General features: G+C 44.8%; 1 protein-coding gene across 7 annotated transcripts in view; it reads right to left on the bottom strand.

Moving 5' to 3' along the window:
* slc25a21 (solute carrier family 25 member 21) overlaps window positions 1–21,777 on the bottom strand; it is a 760,401-nt gene that overhangs the window by 12,385 nt on the left and 726,239 nt on the right. For all 7 annotated transcript variants that reach the window (XM_070879098.1, XM_070879097.1, XM_070879102.1 and 4 more), the window contains one exon: window positions 7,251–7,358. In XM_070879098.1, coding sequence (XP_070735199.1) covers window positions 7,251–7,358 — 108 coding nt within the window. The remainder of the gene's footprint in view (window positions 1–7,250; window positions 7,359–21,777) is intronic.

Here is a 21,777-nt window from a genome sequence, read left to right as displayed (position 1 = left end):
GGGCAATCAGGAAACAGCAAAGGAGTGAGATTACATAGAAACATAGCAACATAGAAAATAGGTGCAGGAGTAGGCCATTCGACCCTTCAAGCCTGCACCACCATTCAATATGATCATGGCTGATCATTCACCTCCGTACCCCTTTCCTGCTTTCTCTCCATACCCCTTGATCCCTTTAGCCATAAGGACTATATCTAACTCCCTCTTGAATATATCCAATGAACTGGAATCAACGACTCTCTGCGGTAGGGAATTCCACAGGTTAACAACTCTCTGAGTAAAGAAGTTCCTACTCATCTCAGTCTTAAATGGCCGACCCCTTATTCTAAGACTGTGTCCCATGGTTCTGGACTTCCCCAACATCGGGTACATTCTTTCCGCATCTAACGTGTCCCATCCCATCATAATCTTATACGTTTCTATGAGATCCCCTCTCATCCTTCTAAACTCCAGTGTATAAAGGCCCAGTCGATCCAGTCTCTCCTCATATGTCAGTCCAGCCATCCCTGGAATCAGTCTGGTGAACCTTCGCTGCACTCCCTCAATAGCAAGAACATCCTCAGATTAGGAGACCAAAACTGAACACAATATTCCAGTTGAGGCCTCACCAAGGCCCTGTACAATTGCAGTCACACCTCCCTGCTCTGATACTCAAAACCCCTAGCTAAGAAGGTCAATATGCCATTTGACTTCTTCACCGCCTGCTGCACCTGCATGCCAACTTTCAATGACTGATGAACCATGACACCCAGGTCTCGTTGCACCTCCCCTTTTCCTAATCTGCCACCATTCAGATAACACTCTGCCCTCGTGTTTCTGCCACCAAAGTGGATAACCTCACATTTATCCACATTATACTGCATCTGCCATGCATTTGCCCACTCACCCAACCTGTCCAAATCATGCTGCAGCCTCTTAGCATCCTCCTCACAGCTCACACCACCACCCAGTTTAGTGTCATCTGCAAACTTGGAGATATTACATACAATTCCTTCATCCAAGTCATTAATGTATAATGTAAAGAGCTGGGGTCCCAGCACTGAGCACTGTGGCACTCCACTAGTCATTGCCTCCCATTCCGAAAAGGACCTGCTTATCCCGACTCTCTGCTTCCTGTCTGCCAACCAATTCTCAATCCACGCCAGCACATTACCCCCAATACCTTGTGCTTTCACTTTGCACACCAATCTCTTATGTGGAACCTTGTCAAATGCCTTTTGAAAGTCCAAATACACCACATCAACTGGTTCTCCCTTGTCCACTCTACTACTTACATCCTCAAAGAATTCCAGAAGATTTGTCAAGCATAATTTCCCTTTCACAAATCCATGCTGACTTGGACCAATCCTGTCACTGCTCTCCAAATGCGCTGCTATTTCATCCTTAATAATTGACTCCAACATTTTCCCCACTACTGATGGCAGAGTAACCGGTCTATAATTACCCATTTTCTCTCTCCCTCCTTTTTTAAAAAGTGGTGTTACATTTGCTATCCTCCAGTCCATAGGAACTGATCCAGAGTCGATAGACTGTTGGAAAATGATCACCAATGCATCCACTATTTCTAGGGCCACCTCCTTAAGTATTCTGTAATGCAGACAATCAGGCTCTGGGGATTTATCGGCCTTCAATCCCATCAATTTCCCCAACACAATTTCACGCCTAATAAGAATATCCGTCAGTTCCTCCTTCTCACTAGACCCTCGGTCCCCTGGTACATCTGGAAGGTCATTTGTGTCTTCCTTCGTGAAGACAGAACCAAAGTATTTGTTCAATTGGTCTGCCATTTCTTTGCTCCCCATTATTAATTCACCTGAGTCCGACTACAAGGGACCTACGTTCGTCTTCACTAATCTTTTTCTCTTCACATATCTATAGAAGCTTTTGCAGTCAGTTTTTATGTTCCCGGCAAGCTTCCTCTCGTACTCTATTTTCCCCCTCCTAATTAAACCCTTTGTCCTCCTCTGCTGAATTCTAAATTTCTCCCAGTCCTCAAGTTTGCTGCTTTTTCTGGCCAATTTATATGCCTCTTCCTTGGATCTAACATTATCCTTAATTTCCCTTGTTAGCCACGGTTGAGCCATCTTCCCTGTTTTATTTTTACTCCAGACAGGGATATACAACTGCTGAAATTCATCCATTTGATCTATAAATGTTTGCCATTTCCTATCCACCGTCAACCCTTTAAGTAACATTTGCCAGTTTATTCTAGCCAATTCGGGCCTCATGCCATTGAAGTTAGATTTCCTTAAGTTTAGGACCCTAGTTTCTGAATTAACTGTGTCACTCTCCATCTTAATAAAGAATTCTACCATATTATGGTCACTCTTCCCCAAGGGGCCTCGCACAACAAGATTGCTAATTAGTTCCTTCTCGTTACACATCACCCAGTCTAGGATAGCCAGCTCTCTAGTTGGTTCCTCGACATATTGGTCAAGAAAACCATCTCTAATACACTCCAGGAAATCCTCCTCCACCGCATTGCTGCCAATTTGGTTAGCCCAATCTATATGTAAATTAAAGTCACCCATGATAACTGCTGTACCTTTATTGCACACATCCATTATTTCTTGTTTGATGCTGTCCCCAACCTCTCTACTACTATTTGGTGGCCTGTACACAACTCCCACCAGTGTTTTCTGCCCTTTGGTATTCCGCAGCTCCATCCATACCGATTCCACATCATCCAAGCCAATGTCTTTCCTTACTATTGCATTAAATTCCTCTTTAACCAGCAACGCCACCCCGCCTCCTTTTCCTCTCTGTCTATCCTTCCTAAATGCTGAATACCCCTGGATGTTGAATTCTCAGCCTTGGTCACCCTGGAACCATGTCTCCGTGATGCCAATTACATCATACCCGTTAACTGCTATCTGCGCAGTTAATTCGTCCACCTTATTCCGAATGCTCCTCGCATTGAGGCATAGAGCCTTCAGGCTTGTCTTTTTAATACACTTTGACCCTTTAGAATTTGAAAGTCCAAATACACCACATCCACTGGTTCTCCCTTATCCACTCTACTAGTTACATCCTCAAAAAATTCTAGTAGATTTGTCAAGCATGATTTCCCCTTCATAATTCCATGCTGACTGGGACCGATCCTGTCACTGCTTTCCAAATGCGCTGCTATTTCATCTTTAATAATTGGATAAATCTATCAAAGAGCCAGCAGAGGCATGATGGGCCAAATTATCTCCTGTACTGTATGATTGTATGATCCTAACACATCAACTTTATGCCCATTAACCTTGGCTAAACCCATCTAATGTTATTTCCAATTTACTAATTTTACTCATTAATCTTGTAAAACTGGGATTACAGAATGTGTTCAAAAGTAAAAATAAACAAAATATTTTTGGAGTCATCGGCCAATTTTTATCCTCCTTTATAACCTGTCCTGCCATATCTTTCAAAGGACTTTATCTCCTTGATTGTTCACTGTCTCCTTAACATAACTTTAAAAATGCCTCATCATGACACTTACTATTTTCCACTAATCTTTCTAACATGCCATCTTAGGGCTGGATTTTCCAGTCCTTTGCGCTTTGGGTTTCGCCGCGGAACAGCATGAAGGGCGGTGGTGAGGTCCCCTGCGTCTCGCCGCGATCCTCCAGTCGGGTTTTGCGGCGCCGCTGAGCAGCACCGTCAGGAAGAGCTGCGCCGGGTGTGCAACGCCTCTGGTTGCGACACCCGCAGGAGTTTTGACACTTGCCCGATCCGTCTGCCTCGAAGTGCGCCTGCAATGACCACCTGGGAAATCAGAGCGGTCCAGCATAGCCGGGGGCTCAGAGGAAGGTAAACTACTAAAAAAGTAAGTGCGAGTGTTTGTTATTTTAATTAAAACATTTTTTTTGCGATTTGTGTTCTGGTGGCATGGGCAATGTTTTGGGAATGTTTTGTCTTTTTTTTAAAGCTTCCCCCCTCCGCCAACCTCCGCCCCAGGCCTCTTGGAGCACACACGGCCTGACACTTTAGTTGGCGAGTTTCCAATCCTTGCGCCACGAAAAGTGTACAATGTGTCCCTTAGTGCTGCACCCCATGACGCAGGGCCCAGATGCCCAAACTTACATACTAAAGCACAAACTATTCCCAGCCGGTAACTTTCCCGCCCCGCCTCCATTTTCGCCCCGAAAACAGGAAAGCCTAAAATCCAGTCCTTAGTTTTCCTTATACTATAGCCTATCCCTGACAACCATTCTTTCTACTCATACATGAAAGTGATCTTTGGGATGAGATATTGCAAGTCTGCTGGTGACCATGGAACCATATCCTTCAAATCATTGCCTTTATAAGAAATGGAGAAAACATTTGTGGTGGATTGAGGAACTGCCGTGACGATAATGACTCTTTAAAAAAAAACTTACATTGATTGCTTTAATCCAATGTTAACTTTAATGCATTTATATTTCCAATCTGGCTTCTTTAAATTCAGGAGTAAGATGGTCAGGGCTGCAGTTTATTTCCCTAGCTGCTCTCTGTTCAGCTTCTTACTGTCCAATACATGGTGTACATTGTAAAATGGGGCAGATCTCCATGCTAATTTTTCAGTTCCATTCCCTCAATGACATGAAGCACTTAGTATCGACAAAGTGCTCCAACTAGCAGTCAGGCAAGAACCAGTGAGATTGGTCTATATAGGCTCCTTGAAGAACTATCGAATCATACCTCAAAAGGAAATACTATTGTAAAATATTTTAACAATGTTTTCTACTTTGCTTTAACTATTTTAGCTTTTGGAAATAGCATACTTTGGAATACAATTAAAGAGACATTGGGCTCAATTTTCCCCAGTGATTTGCGCCGTTTTTTTTGGCGTAGGCCGCTTTTTTTGGCCTAAGTTTAAAAAACCCAAGTTTCCCTGATCAATTTGCACCAGCATAACTCAGTTAGTAACGATTTTTTTTAGGTACTTTTTTTTTCAGCCAAAGGGGGCGTAAATCTGTCACCCGTGCCAATTCTGACCAGTTATGCAAGTTTGGCCAGCTGAGAGTTACTCCAGTTCTTCTTAGGCCAGCGTATGTGGCATCTATAGAAAAACCTTCTGGAGAGTTAAGGAAATCAGCGCAGGTAAGGAAATCGGTGCAGGTAAGTGCAGCAGATGCCTGGACAGCAGCAGCAGCAGGAGAGGTTAGAGAGAGAGGGAGAGAGTGCGAGGAAGCCTTTCGGGTCTAGTTAGGTGCGGGGACTGGGAGGGAGGAGGCCATTCGGCTTGGGAAAGGTGTGGGGAGCGGGACCGGGTGGCCCTTTGGCCTGGGATAGGAGCGGGGCTCGGCACCGGCATCAGGAGCAGGGGTGGAGGGGGGGACTTTAATAATTTAATGGAGGTAAGTTGCTGCAATGTATTTGTGCTTGTGAAGTTGCTGCAATGTATTTTAAGGTGCTTGTGCAGGTTGTGAGCTGGTTGTATGTTTCACTTCCCAGCCTCAGCCCACATTGTGTCCCAGGTTACTGTGGCAACCCGATCTTTTTGGTGCAGATCAAGGCTCCACCCTCAAAACTAAAGGACAGGTTAGGCGGCGCCAAAATGAAGAAATTAAACAAGGAATCTTGGATCATTTTTTTCCAGCGTACTTGGGCCCCCAAAAAACAGGCGTAACTCTTCAAGTATGCCAAAAAAAAAGCTTTGGGGAAAATTGAACCCTAGGGGTTGGAATTTGATCAAAAACCGCCGCCACCGGTTTGCCGCCCCCAAAAATGCTATGACTCTGCTATTAAGAACGGTGGAAAATTAATGCAAAAACGGAAAAAAATACGCCCGGCCGGAAAAATCGGCATTACACGTGGATTCTCGGCGGAAAACGCAATCCTCGATAACTTTAGTCCAAGGCCAATTACCGCGATGAGTTGGGCCTAGGGAGGGGGAAAACACAAAAAATATTTTTCCAAAATCACAAAACATTCAGAAGACCCTTTCAAAACTGCCAGTGGAATACTTCCATGAATTTCCCACCTTGTGGTTTTCCACCCAAAATGAAGAAATATTGCCGAGAAACATGGCAGAAAGCTGATGAAATTCCAGCCCATTGAATACAATTTCCCCTTTTAACCTTCCCCATTTACTCATTACGTTCAGAATGATGCTGAAGTTCCTCCTAATTTGTACATAAATAATTCTCATTTAAATATTCAGATAGGAGACAGTTTTAACAAAAAAATTGGCAATATAGGTTTTTTTAATGAGATGATTTGTTTATAACAGGTTCTCTTTCAAAATATGGGTGATGGAATACTCTCTCCTTGCCTGGATGAGTGCAGCTCCAACAACAATCAAGAAGCTCGACATCATCCAGGACAAAGCAGCCCGCTTGATTGGTGTCACAGCCACCATTTTAAACATTCACTTCCTCCATGACTGGCGTACCGTAGCTGCAGTGTGAACCATCTACAAGATGCACTGCAGCAACTCACCAAGGCTTCTTCAGCAGCACCTCCCAAACCCGCGACCTCTACCTCTACTAAGGCAGTAGGCACAAGGAAACACCACTACCTCCACGTTTTCCTCCAAGTTACACACCATCCTGACTTGGAAATATATCGCTGTACCTTCATTGTCACTGGGTCAAAATCCTGGAACTCCCTCCCTAACAGCACTGTGGGAGTACCTTCACCACACGGACTGCAGCGGTTCCAGAAGGCAATTCACCACCACCTTCTCAAGGGCAATTAGGGATGGGCAATAAATGCTGACCTTGCCAACGACACCCACTTCCCATGAATAATTAAAAACAGATACTGTTGGATTAACAATATCAGTTAAATGATCTCTTCAAACATCCAGTAGGCAGTTAGGGCAGAAGAGACGGATGGATTTAAATTTTAGGCTGTTTGAAGTGTGGCAAGGTTGTGCATAAAAATACATTTCTCTAATTCAGTCACCAGGAAATATTGCTCAGCATATATATTTTACAGGGTGGGCATCATATTTGTTTTAACTTCTTCACTGTCCCATTTGGTGAAAAAACATATTAAAACACGTTAACTCTCTTTAGTAAGGTTATGCTTTAATTTTTGTTCTGTTACTTAGTTGACCAATATTTCTCAACTTAGTCTGTGAGAGGGGAGGCAAATTTGATTTGTTACACATACCATATTTCACAGATAGAAAACTAGCTCATTGCACAAAATATAACAAGATAGCTCTACTATAATGTTTATAATATCAATCTTTATATGTCACATGCAGTTCTGCTAAGTATGATAATAAAATGGATGACACAATTATAAAACACAAAAAATTTAATTACACTGACCTGCAAAAATGTATTCCGTTGAGCTTGTAAGCTAACCTTTACAACTTCAAACGGGTTGACAACAATTGCTTCAGTGAGTCCAGATCCCAGTCCAGCAATTGTAAAAATCTAGAGTTGTCAATAAATACATACATTGGTAAGAACTACAATGCAATATTTTTTTAAATACGAGAAAGATTCCTTTTGAAAAGGTGTTAGTTTTGGCTCAGTGGTAGTACTTCAAACTCCCCTCCAGAAATGAGTGCCTAATCCAGGCTGACACTTTAGTGCCGTACTGAGACTACACCGCACTGTTGAAAGTACTGTTTTTCGGATGATATTAAATCGAGCCCTCATCTATCCTCTCATGTGGACATAAAGAACTCATGGCACTATTTGAAGAGCAGGGAAGTTCTGCCGGTGTCCTGGCCAACATTTGTCTCTCAACTAGCAACCTAAAACAGATGATTTGGTCATTTGTTTAATAAATGTTTGTGGGACCTTGTGTGTGTTTCATATACTTCAAAAATACTTCAATTACTATAAAGCACTTTGGAATGTCCCAAGGTCATGAAAGGGGTATATAAAAGCAAGTTCTTTCTTTTCTGTAATGAAATACCGTAAACAATTAATATTCTACATTGTTCGATAAGGTCCCTTAAGACTGTATAAGTTCACAGTCTCTCACCTTTCTTCTATCTCATTCTCTTTACAGCCGGGATCATTCTTGTTGCTCTTCTCTGCATTTTCTCTAAGGCATGCATGTCCTTTTTGTAGATGTGGTGTCGCTGGACAGCAAGTATCCACTTTTTATTAGTCTCATTGTCACTCTTATTCGCATCCTCATTCAGCACAAGATGATGTAAATTTCAAATAATAAATTTTGCACACTCTAGTGCAGAAATTTTGGCCGGAATTAGCCTGGGTAGTAGCGGTGGTAGTAGTTGGTGGTGGATCGGGTGGTAAAGTTGTTATTTTTTAAAGCGGGTCGGGAATCCACTGCCATCCCACCCCCACGTGTCAACCTGACTGGCAGTGACGGGCGACACAATTGAGATGATTAACAGCTAGTTGTCTGACCCTTAACAGCCAGATTTCAGTGACGACCTCCTTAGTGAAGCACAGACATCTTAAACATTGGTCGTTGCTGAAGTTCAGGTAGCATAATTGCATCCTGAACACACTGGGCGGATATGGCCTCTTGCTGAGAGCCCTTCTTCCCCTCCTCCTCCTCCCTCGTCCTGCAGCCTGCCCTGCTCTGTGTGGCCTCTGCTCATTCTCCCAATCATGTTTAATTCCAAGAGGAAGGCCCACGAGGCCACCTATGTGTGGAATCAACAAGTTTGTGCACATGTGTTTCAGTTACCAAAAGGGTCCTCCAACACCAGCCAGAGGACTCCATGTAGACTATTGCAACTTTTAACAAGTATGCAAAAGCACCTAAAATGTGTAGAATTGCAGCAACAGCCAGAAGAAATAATCCAGCAACTAATCTGTAAACAGGTGATGATCTCTTTAAATAGTGCTGGTGGGGGCTCCTTCATTCCGTTGAAAGCGTGTTCAGTTGTGGAAGGATAAGAGAGGGTGTAGGCTGGTGCGTGAAGCTCAAAAATGGTAGCGCTGACGTCAAATCAGCATTGCATGTTGAGTGACGCCATGATCTGCCAGTTTTGCATATTTCCGGCTGTCATGTATGTACATGCCGTTTGAAGCCACCAGATAGTGTAATTGTTGGAGGCCACTGAACAGTACGCACAAGGTGCTGCTCTGGTATAAATGGCCAGCCACTTTGTGAGTCAGACACTTTGGGCTGTTATAAAGCAGAAGCAAGGTTGTACCTTGCTTAGTTAAACAGTACTCAGTTTGAACCTTTATTGCATACATAACATTTGGCGACGAGAATACAAGAACCTTTGTTTGTAAAATGAGCATGATTGGATTTTTAGAGCGTGGAGGGAGAAGATTGGGCAGACTTTGTGAGCCGTTTGAATCAGTACTTCGTGGCCAACAAATTGAAGGAGGTTGACGATGCAGATCGGCACCGGGCCGTGTTCCTCACTGTGTGCGGTTCAAAGATCTACAGTCTGATAAAGAATCTACTCATGCCTAGTGATTCAACAGAGAAAACATACGAGGAGTTGTGTACATTGGTACGGGAGTACCTCAAGCCAGGCGACGGCATCATCATCTCGAGATACAGGTTTTATACACACGTTCGATCGGAGGGCCAGAGTGCGGCTGATAGCGTTGACGACCTGAGATGTCTAGCGGGACTGTGCAAGTTCTGGACGGTGTTGGCAGACATGCTGCAGGACTTCTTTGTTATCGCTATCAACCACGAGGTGATCCTGCACAAACTTCTGGCGGTGGAGGAGTTGGATTTAAAAAGGGCCATCCAGATCGATCAATCACGACGGATAGGAGTTTAAAGCAAATATCGGTGAAGAACCGAACCTCGGCAAGTACTGTAAATCCGACTGATTCGGCGTTTGGCAGAGCGGCACATGGCAGGGCCTATCTGGCTGCATTCACAATTGATTCGGCGTTCGGCAGAGCGGCACATGGCAGGGCCTATCCGGCTGCGTTCGTGAAACCTGTGGCTGCCCAAAGTCCACCAGAGGGAATGTATCCGACTTCTCCGTGTTGGCATTGTGGGGGAAATCATTGGCACCAGCAGTGTCGATTTAAGCAATATAGTTGCAAAGACTGTCTGAGAGTGGGGCATCTCCAGCGCAAGTGTCCGCAGATGAGCAAGCGAGCTGCGACACACCATATGGAGGATGAGAGTCAGACTAGCGCGGATCCAGATACGCAATCCGAGATGCCAGAGGAGGGAGTGTATGAATTGTACTCTTTCATAACCAAGAGTAAACCAATTTTGATTAATGTGAAGTTTAACGGGATACCGGTATCGATAGAACTGGACACAGGGGTGAGTCAATTGATCATGAACGAGAGGGCATTTAATAAGCTGTGGGATACTAAGACTGTGAGGCCCAGGCTGAGCCCTGTTAATGCCAAGCTGCGCACGTACACCAAAGAACCGATAAAGGTGATTGGCAATGCACAAATCAATGTGTCATATAACGGTGCGGTTCACAAGTTACTGCTGTGGACTGTTCCAGGCAATGGCCCAACGCTGCTCGGCAGGAGCTGGTTGGAGAAAATCAGATGCGACTGGAACGACATAAAGGTGTTGTCGTCGGAGGAAGATACATGTGCCCAAGTATTGAGCAAGTTCCCCTCGCTGTTCGAACCGGGTATCGGCAACTTCACTGGAGCCAAGGTGCAGATCCACGTGGACTCAGATGCAAGACCCGTCCATCATAAAGTTCGGGCAATGCCATATATGATGAGGGAGAAGGTCGAAATTGAACTGGACAGACTACAGCATGAAGGGATCATATCACCTGTCGAATTTAATGAATGGGCCAGCCCCATTGTTCCTGTGCTGAAAAGTGATGGCACAGTCAGAATCTGTGGAGACTACAAGGCTACGGCCAACAGGATTTTGAAGGCTGATGACTTGTTTGCGACGCTAGCCAGAGGAAAGTTGTTCACAAAACTGGACTTGACGTCGGCCTATATGATGCAGGAGTTGGTCAAGACATCGAAGAGACTTGCGTGTTTTAACACGCACAAAGGACTGTTTATTTACCTCGGGTGCCCATTTGGAATTCGCTCGGCTTCAGCAATATTCCAGAGGAATATGGAAAGTCTACTGAAGTCCATTCCCAGAACCGTCGTGTTCCAAGATGACATCCTGATCACCGGTCGTGACTCCAAGGAACATCTGAACAACCTGAAAGAGGTTCTACTGCATTTGGACAGAGTGGGACTCAGACTTAAACGCTTGAAGTGCATCTTCATGGCACCGGAGGTCGAATTCCTCGGGAGGAAAATTGCTGCTGATGGCATCAGACTTACTGACGTGAAAACCAAAGCCATCAAGCCGCAGAACGTGATGGAGCGGCGTTCGTTCCTGGGTCTACTCAACTACTTTGGTAACTTCCTACCTAAATTGAGCACCTTACTTGAATCACTGCATATGCTATTGAGAAAAGGCAACAACTGGGTGTGGGCGCATTGCAAGATAGTGCTTTCGAGAAAGCCATTAATCTGCTTTGCTCGAACAAGCTGCTGGTACATTTTGACCCATGTAAACGTTTAATTTTGGCCTGTGATGCATCGTCATATGGAATTGGTTATGTGTTACAACAAGCCAACGAGTCGTGGAAACTTCAACCTGTCGTGTATGCATCCAAAAGTTTGTCTAAAGCAGAAAGAGCATACAGTATGGTCGAAAAAGAAGCTTTAGCATGTGTGTACGGTGTTAAAAAGGTGCACCAATACCTGTTCGGTCTGAGGTTCGAATTAGAGACTGATCACAAGCTGCTCATTTTGTTGTTTTCCGAGAGTAAAGATATCAATACCAACGCTTCATCCCGCATCCAAAGGTGGGCGCTGACATTATCTGCCTATGATTATGTCATTCGCCACAGACCTGGCACAGAGAATTGTGCCGATGCTTTGAGCCGGTTGCTGTTGCCCACACCGGAGGTGCAAACGCCACAACCGGTAGATTTAATGTTAATCACGGATGCTTTTGAGAGTGAAGGTACCCCTGTCACGGCTCAACAAGATGGACCTGGACCAGGCAGGACCCGATATTATTGGTGGTAATGGGTTGCATCCTCAAAGGGGATTGGTCTGCCATACCTAAACAAATGTGCGAGGAGGCCAAACCGTACATTTGTTGCAAGGATGACCTGTCTATTCAAGCAGATTGCATATTGTGGGGCAATCGAGTTGTAATGCCTAAGAAAGGGAGAGAGAAGTTTGTGCGTGAGTCACACAGCACACATCCTGGTATAGTGATGATGAAGGCCAACGCCAGATCCCACGTATGGTGGCCAGTAATTGATTCTGAGCTGGAAGCATGCGTGCATCAGTGCAACACCTGCATACAGCTCAGCAAAGCACCAGTGGAATCGCTGCTGAGTCTGTGGTCATGGCCATCCAAACCTTGGTCCAGGATCCATGTAGATTTTGCAGGTCCCTTCCTGGGCAAGATGTTTTTAGTGGTGGTGATGCTTATTCGAAGCGGATAGAATGCATAATCATGTCATCCAGTACGTCCACGGCAACCATAGAGAATCTTAATGTCATGTTCGCGACACGTGGTGAGCGACAATGGGTGGTGCTTCACCAGTCAGGAGTTTCAGGAGTTTGTAAAACTTAACGGCATAAAACTTGTAAGGTCAGCACCGTTCAAGCCTGCATCCAACGGACAAGTAGAACGTGCAGTACAAATTATCAAGCAAAGCATGAGGAGAGTATTCCTTGGGTCACTGCAGACCCGCTTGTCTTGCACACTGCTGACTTACAGGACAAGAGCCCACACACTCACTGGGGTCTCGCCTGCTGAACTCATGATGAAAAGAGGTCTTAAGACCAAGTTATCTCTTGTACACTCAGATTTAAGTAATCATATTGAATACAGAAGACAGAGTCAACAAGGGTACCACTATCACGCAACTGTGTCATACAAGATTTCTGTTAATCCAGTATGTGTGTTGAATTATGGTCAGGATCCAAAATGAATCGCTGGTACGGTCATGGCCAAGGAAGGCAACAGAGTATTTGTTATTAAGTTCAAGAATGGCAAACTTGCAGGAAACACATGGATCAAACAAAGCTGAGGCACACTGACGGGCCAGAGCAGTCGGATGAAGAAATCGTCAATGACCAACCAACCTACCCAGCAGCCTTCAGTGAACTCAAGGGTCATTAGTGAACCCAGAATTTCCATCACGGACTTGTTCAATAAAAATGGACTTGCAATTACTGACATGGCCATTGCCACCCCCAACAAGTCAGTCATCCAGCCATCAGCCACAGCACACTCACCCAAGGCTGGAATCAAACTGAGACGGTTAACCTGAGATCGCAAAGCACCGGACCGTCTCAACCTGTGAAAGACTGTGATAAGATCTCAGAGAGGGGTATTGTCATGTATGTACATGCTACTTGTAGCCACCAGATGGTGTTATTGTTGGAGGTCACTGAGCAGCACGCACGGTGCTGCTCTGGTATAAAAGGCCAGCCATTTTGTGAGTCAGACACTTTGGGCCGTAATAAAGCAGAAACAAGATTGTGCCTTGCTTAGTTAAACAGTACTCAGTTTGTACCTTTATTGCATACGTAACACCGGCAGATGTTAGGTGGGCACGTGCTTACCCTTTTACCAATGTGCCGTCTGGTGCACTTCGCGTCAGAAGTGTGCGCACATGCCACGGACGCATTTTGGAATCTTAAGGGGCCTCATAATTTTGCCCCGGAATATCTTAACCTTATTTAATTATAGTTTTCTTCGTCTAAATGTGTACATCGGCCTGCACCAACATAGAGATGCCCGCAGATGATTTCAAAGTGATTTTTTTTTTTTAAGTAAAAGAATGTTGATAAATTCATCTCTCGGTTTAGGAGTTTAATATGCATGTCCTGTATGGATACTCAGTCACTCATAAATACTAAAAATGTTCTTATACTTTAAAATAGCTATTAGTGCATCTGTCTCCTTAGGTATCTGTTTTATGACTGTTTTATGGAACGATTGGTTTCAAGAAATAAATAAAAAGGAAACAAAAATCTGACAAAAGAACCAGTGATCATTCACTTTCAAGAAGGCAGATGTTGATGGATCATGTAATCTATGATGGACTATGAAAGAAATGCAGACATTAATGACTGGTGAATTTGCACCATTCTGGATTACATTTTTAATTCAAATATATGGTAAAAACAGTGTAGCATCATGTTTTCTCTGGCAGTACTGTGGAATTCTCTATCACTGAACGTTGTTGAGGCCAATTCACTAAATATATTCAAAAAGGAGTTAGATGAAGTCCTTACTACTAGGGGGATCAAGGGGTATGGCGAGAAAGCAGGAATGGGGTACTGAAGTTGCATGTTCAACCATGAACTCATTGAATGGCGGTGCAGGCTAGAAGGGCCGAATGGCCTACTCCTGCACCTATTTTCTATGTTGCTATGTTTCTATGATGGACTATTAAAGGAATGCAGACATTAATGACTGGTGAATTTGCACCATTCTGGATTATATTTTTAATTCAAATATATGGTAAAAACAGTGTAGCATCATGTTTTCTCTGGCAGTACCGGTTTGTGTATAGGAATGCAGACTTGTGTAAAGAGTTTTGACGTGCTATTTTAATGCTGATGTTTAAAATAAAGCCGTGAAAATCCATGGCCCTTCCAGCACATTTCTGTCATAAAATTAGTAGATACTTGCCGAAATAACTAGAAATTAGGCTTGGGCTTCCTTTCAGGAGTTCCCCACACTGACCTGGGCTCTTGCTCTCAGCAGACTCCCTTTAGAGGGACCTAGTGGGGGCCTGGTAAGAGCTGGGGTCGAGGCCAGGTTAATTCGTTTAAAATGCTTTACCTTTTTTGGTTTCCTTATTTTAAAATGCTTTACTTATTTTAAAATGTGGCTGCTTCTTATAAAGTGGGGGCAGGCACCCAGCTGACCAATCATGAGTTGTACTTTCTGGCCTCTGCCCCTAACCTTGTGTACTTCCATTTCTTTTTTTTTTAAAGTAAAAATTGTGCCCTTCAAGGATATTTGAGACATATCTTTTGAGGAGATATCTTTTGAGCCACCTTGCATTATCAGGATTCCTGGGTTCCCTCTTCCAAAGATATATGCTTCAATATCCTTTCTCCAATCCGTAAGCTGATGAAATAATGTATCTGGTGGGAGGACAGTTTTTATCAACCATTGTCAGCCTGACTCAGTCATGGCACTCTCCTCTCTGAGTCCAACACCACGAAGACATAGGATCTGGTCATTCATGGCATTACTATTTGTGGGATTTTGCTATGTGCAAATTGGCTTCAGAAATTGGCTGCGAAGTGCTTCGAGATGTCCTGAAGTTGTAAAAGGCACTATATAAACACAAATTATTTATTTCTTGGTCGGGTGAGCAGAAGAAGTCTTAGGCTGGCGTATCTTGGTGCTCCCCCCAAACCGCCCCCCCCCCCAACCACCCAATCCTCCCGTCACAACCCCCACCCCATGCAGTTCTTCGGGAATCAACAGGATAGTGATTACACTAAATTAAGCACAGTGATTGTTCACTCAAACACATTAAACTGTTTACCATCAGAGAGCATGAAATCCCAGATTGTCAAGCACAGTTACCACATTTTGCGAAGACGAAAGGTCAGATAGATAGCAGGACAGAAGCAATGGCAGGGGTGGAAGTGTGACACGAGTTCTGATGTTTTTTTTGTCAATGACAAAATTATATAAATGCTTCCACACCATAAACTTTAGAGGTGAAAAAAATTGTAAAACATTTTTTGCAAGACAGACTGTTGTTATGCGCAGTGGCAATTGTAGAAGTTGGTGTACTTCACCTTATACATCATTTGATGCAGTGCCCAGCATTCTAGTCTAGTTTTTGTTTATATGTTAGTAAATATTTTCTGATGTATATATTGCTTCAATTGAGAGAATAGGTTTGACCAAAACTATAACTGTGAATCATGTACGTTGTATGTTGTAGTAATCTATCACTTATTTCTCCACTTTTATTTTTTCCTATGCCACTATGCTTTTTCTAAATCTAAAAGTTATTCTTTACAATATTAATAAAATAAAAAACAAAGGAATATTATAACACAAGTTAAAATCGTCATTAAAATATCAGATAAAGAACTGGCACATGAATACACATCCACTAATATTGTCAATAATAATTTCTAGACTTTGGTCTCAAAATAAATCTATTAATATAGTATAAAAATCAGCTCTTCATTACCCTAACTGATGTAGAGCCTTATGCTTTCCATCAAAAGATAGTTGTCATCATCACCTTAATATTGTGTAACTTGCCATATTGTGTTTCTGGAGCTAGGGTCTGTTATTCCTTTTGGAGCCCACGGGTGAAGAGTTGGTCCATTCAGGTTCACAATTTCAGACTAGCCACATTTGATTTGTGGAGTGCTGTGCTGTTCTAGTGCAATTTTTTTCTGAGCAAAGGACTATGGAGCTTCTGCTTATTTATACCACACTGAGCTGCAGATAGTTGGGAAGGAGTCCATTTGTTGCTGCACTGTAATAAGTGCCAAATCCTTGAGGTGGTCTGTCTAACTCGAGGTAGACTCCCAAAGTTCAAGCTAATGTTTGATCAGCTTGTGTAAGAATGAGAGTGTTCTTGGATAGCGTAACAAGGATAATGTAATAAGATCTTAAATTGGAGAGACTTGTTCCAGTTGAAACTATGCAAGCACATACTGTTTTAAATTAAATGTGAATCAGAACATGTTGAGATAGAATTCAAGGCAAACTTCACATAGGTATTGTGAGGTTGCAGAAACATTTTACTCATAATTCATGGCCGGAAAATATATTGTGGAAATTCAGATGGAGCAAATAAATGAACACTGAGTATTCTAATAAGAAGACTAAAAATAACTGATGATTATTCACAGTAACTACAAAAAAAAAATAATGAAGTCAGAAGAATTACTTCACATTAATTAAGAAAAGTTGCTCATGAGAAGTAATATTACTGAATAGAAATTAGAGATAATTAAAAATATTGCAAAATGCAATTTTAAAAAAAGGTCAATTCAAAACGTGCTGTAGAAATCAACATAATGAGATAAACTTGACACTTAATAGCAAGGAAAGATTCTGTGGTCTGGAAATGTGCTCATATGACATTCATCTGTCTGTTATTTTAGCAGAGGTGTAACCCATCTAAAATAATTGGTTAATAACGTCATTACAGTAGTGGCTAGAGGAATGTGAGAGGAACATGTCACTGGAGAAATACCACCAACGATGTCTCCGCAAGATCCTACAAATCCCCTGGGAGGACAGACGCACCAATGTTAGCGTCCTTGACCAGGCCAACATCCCCAGCATTGAATCACTGACCACACTTGATCAGCTCAGCTGGGCAGGCCACATCGTTCGCATGCCAGACACGAGGATCTCAAAGCAAGTGCTCTACTCGGAACTCCTTCACGGTAAGCGAGCCAAAAGTGGGCAGAGGAAACATTACAAGGACACCCTCAAAGCCTCCCTGATAAAGGGTAACAACCCCACCGACAGCTGGGAGTTCCTAGCCTAAGACCACCCTAAGTGGAGGAAGTACATCCAGGAGGGCGCTGAGCACCTCAGTCTCATCGCCGAGAGCATGCAGAAATCAAGCGCAGGCAGCGCAAAGAGCGTGCGGTAAACCAGTCCCACCCACTCTTACCCTCAATGACTATCTGTCCCATCTGTGACAGCGACTGTGGTTCTCATATTGGACTGTTCAGCCCCCAAGGATTCATTTTTAGAGTGGAAGCAAGTCGTCCTCGATTCCGAGGGACTGCCTATGATGATGATGAGAGGAATGTCACACAAACACATCACGTGTTCATCCACTCAATGTCAACAGTAATTTCAAAGAAATGTCTTTCTTTATAACAATAATTTCTGCCTTATAAGGGTGAATTTTCCAGCCAATAAGATCATTCCTACTGGAACAAGTGTGTGAGAACTTCAGTTGAGTTTGATTATATAACAAAGTCTCCTCATGCAATTTCCTGGACTTCATACCAGGAATACGCTGAGTGTGCAGCCCACCTACATAAAATGAGCAGGGCACTGACCCTAAAAATAAACCCATCAAAGCTCCTTTGCAGCCAGGAAGAGTAGTATGTCATGATTTGATACATAATGTGGCTGAAATTGCCCCTCCCGATAAGACCTCTGACTGCCGGAAAGCGGCAGTCACGGGGCGGCACGGAATGGCCTCCGACTTCCGCGGATCGCCGCCATTTTAGAAATTGCACTTCCTCAGGAGTGGAGCGGTGTCCGGGACCGTTCCATTCATTTTCCCGCTGTGGCGTGAATGCGCCGATCCTTACCATCTGCCGGGGATCCTCTCGTGAAATTGCCCTCGCGTAACTGCCTCTTACCCGAAATTGCCCTGCTGGAGCAGCCCAGCCACCGGCCGGTGCCCCCGACAGCTTTTGCTGTCGCTGCACTCTGTGTGAAATGGCAGCATGGCCGCCCTTAAAGGGGAGGGCACACTGCTGTGGCCTCCATGTTTTTTTTTGTCGGCCAACTGCCAGATCGGCCTGTCAATTATGCCCCCAGGTTTGGCCGGGCCACCAACAAGCAGCAAGGTACCCCCTCTTGGATGCCAGGCCGCTGGCCCTGGTGGCCCAGTAGACTTAATTAAAATGACTGCAGAGATCGCAGCAGCTCTTCCCTTTAACAGAAAGGGAGAGATATTGTGACGCGCCAGCGCAATGACGTCATCAGCACGGAGCTAATGACTGACAGCTTTGCATACTCCATCCCGCTCCCACTTCCGCCACTGCGTTCTGCTCCCACTTCCACCCCCCAACCATGATGATCCATTTCTGCTCCGCTGGAAAAAAATCCCCAAGGAGCTGAATTTCAGCGGATAGGCCGCCGCATCCATTACGGCAGCTAGAACACTTCAAAAATGGTTGGTCTGTCCCGTTTCCGACGGAGGGCAATTTCTACCCCATCTTGGGGCTCACCTCTGACCCAAAGTTTAACTCAACCAACCATATGAATGTTGTGACTACAAGAGCAGGGTAATGGCTCACCTGCTGACCGCTCAAGTCTTTTCACCATCTGCAAGGCTCAAGTTAGGAGTGAAATGAAGTACGTGCCATTCGCCTGGAGTGGTGCAGCCACAATAGCACTCAAGAAACTTGACACCATCCAGGACAAATAAGACTGCTTGATTGATGCCCCTGCCATTAGGCTTACTGTCTACCCCTCCATCACTGGTGCACTGTGGCTGCAGAATGCAGTATTTACAGGATACATTGCAGCAAAAGCCCCATAATCTCTACCACCAAGAAGGACAGGAGCAGCAGGATCATGGGAAGATCTTCAAGATCCTCTCTAAGTGATACACCATTCTGATTTGGACACATGCTGCCATTCCTTCATTGTTACTGGCTCAAATTGCTGGAATTCGTTGGGAAGTAGAAAAATAGTGTTGACTCAAACATAGAAGTTTCTTTGATTATGCAGTTGAGGATATGGAAGATAGAAAATTGAGGTGGGAGGGTGTAATTACAGTATAAGATTACATAGGTAGTTTCCATTGCAAATGTGGACATAGGAATTTATGATGAGAAAAGTTAATGCAAAAAATTGTGTACAGATGAAATTCATCAGGGGAGAGCAGCAGCAGCCAAGTTCATGGCACCGTGGGTGGCTCTGCTGCACAGGAGGGGAGGAAAAAGAGTGGGAGAACTATAGTGTTAGGGGATTCTATTGTAAGGGGGATAGATAGATGTTTCTGCCGCCGCAATCGAGACTCCAGGATGGTATGTTACCTCTTTGGTGCAAGGGTCAAGGATATCTCAGAGCGGGTGCAGGGCATTTTGAAGGGGGAGGGTGAACAGCCAGTTGTCGTGGTGCATATAGGTACCAACGATATAGGTAAAAAACGGGATGAGGTTCTACGAGACGAATTTAGGGAGCTAGGAGTTAAATTAAAAAGTAGGACCTCAAAGGGAGCAATCTCAGGATTGCTACCAGTGCCGCGTGCTAGTCAGAGTAGGAATCTCAGGATAGCTCAGACGAATACATGGCTTGAGAAGTGGTGCAGAAGGGAGGGATTCAAATTCCTGGGACATTGGAACCGGTTCTGGGGGAGGTGGGACCAGTACAAACTGGCCGGTCTGCACCTGGGTAGGACCGGAACCAATGTCCTAGAAGGAGAGGTTAAACTAATATGGCAGGTGAAAAGTCCTTACTCAATGGCACAAAACCCACACGAAGCACATTCTATGGACAAGGTCACTCTATGACCTGAACCTTTATTCACAGGATCAAGAAGTCATGACCCTTCGTAGGACCTTCCTTTATATACCTGGATGACCAGGTAAGGAGTGTCTCCCACAAGTTCACCCCCTGTGGTCAAGGTGTGCATTTCTTAAGTATTTACAGTATTGCAGTGGTGTTACATAGAGGTTACATACATGACATCACCTCCCCCCCAAAGTCTTATTGGGATAATAGGTTAAGTCTTTCAGGTGGTCTACGCTCCCTCGTGGAGCGCCGCAGTTGGGGCTCTGGTTGTTGAGCTTTGGCGTGAGTGTCTGTCACCTGTGGTGATTCCGGCCTGTCCGGGATGACCGCCAGGACTGTGCATGCTGCTGAATGTTCTTGTTGCTCGTTCACTGGCGGTGGTGTGAATACCATCTCATGCTCTTCCTCTGGTTCCTCAGTGTCCATGCTGAACCTTTTTTTTTTTACTTGGTCCAGATGCTTACGGCATATCTGCCCATTGTTAAGTTTAACCACGATGACCCTGTTCCCCTCTTTGTCTATTTCAGTACCCTCAAGCGATTTGGGCCCCACGGCGTGATTGAGGACAAATACGGGGTCATTTATTTCTATACATCTCCCCCTTGAATTTCGGTCATGGTACTCGTTTTGGGACTGGCATTTGCCCTCAACAATGTTGGACAGGACTGGATGAATGAGGGACAGCCGAGTTTTGAGTGCTCGTTTCATGAGTAGCTCCGGGGGCAGGACCCGTGGGTCGGGACCTATAGGCCAGCAGGAGGCGCGATAGGCGGCATTGAAGGGAGGGTTCTTGAATCCGGAGCATGCCTTGTTTTATGATTTGGACCGTACGTTCCTCCTGGCCATTGGAGGCCGGCTTGAACGGTGCTGTCCTGACATGGTTAATGCCATTGCCCGACATGAACTCCCGGAATTCGTAGCTTGTGAAGCATGGGCCATTATCGCTAACAAGGATGTCCGGCAAGCCGTGGGTTGCAAAGACCGCATGTAGACGCTCAACAGTGGTGGATGTCGTGCACAAATTCAAAATGATGCACTCGATCCATTTCGAGTACGCATCTACCACAATGAGAAACATTTTTCCCATGAACGGGCCCGCGTAGTCTACATGAATGCGTGACCATGGCCTGGTGGGCTAGGGCCATGGGCTGAGTTGGGCCTCCCTGGGGGCATTACCCAGCTGGGCACACGTCGTGCACCTGCGAACACAGTGTTCCAGGTCTGAATCAATTCCCGGCCACCAAACATGTCACCGGGCAATGGCCTTCATCAGAACGATGTCAGGATGCTCACTGTGGAGTTCCCTGATGAATGCCTCCCTGCCCCTCTGGGGCATGACTACCCGGCTGCCCCACAGCTGGCAGTCAGCTTGGATGGAGAGCTCATCCAACCGCCTGTGAAACGGTCTGACCTCCTCAGGGCATGCTCCGTGTGCGGGCGCCCACATCCCCAGTCAGGACACATTTCTGAATCAGAGATAGGAGGGGATCTCTGTTTGTCCAGATTTTGATCTGGTGGGCTGTGATGGGGGAGCCTGCGCTGTCAAAGGCATCAACGGCCATGACCATCTCAGCGCTTTGCTCCGCTGCCCCCTCAGTGGTGGCCAGTGGAAGCTTGCTGAGCGCGTCAGCGCAATTTTCTGTGCCAGGCCGGTGCCGA

This window comes from Pristiophorus japonicus, chromosome 4 (genome assembly GCF_044704955.1).
Source record: "Pristiophorus japonicus isolate sPriJap1 chromosome 4, sPriJap1.hap1, whole genome shotgun sequence".
Lineage (NCBI taxonomy): Eukaryota > Metazoa > Chordata > Chondrichthyes > Pristiophoridae > Pristiophorus > Pristiophorus japonicus.
The sequence above is the reverse complement of the archived record's forward strand: the minus strand, read 5'-3'. Positions and strand labels throughout refer to the sequence as shown.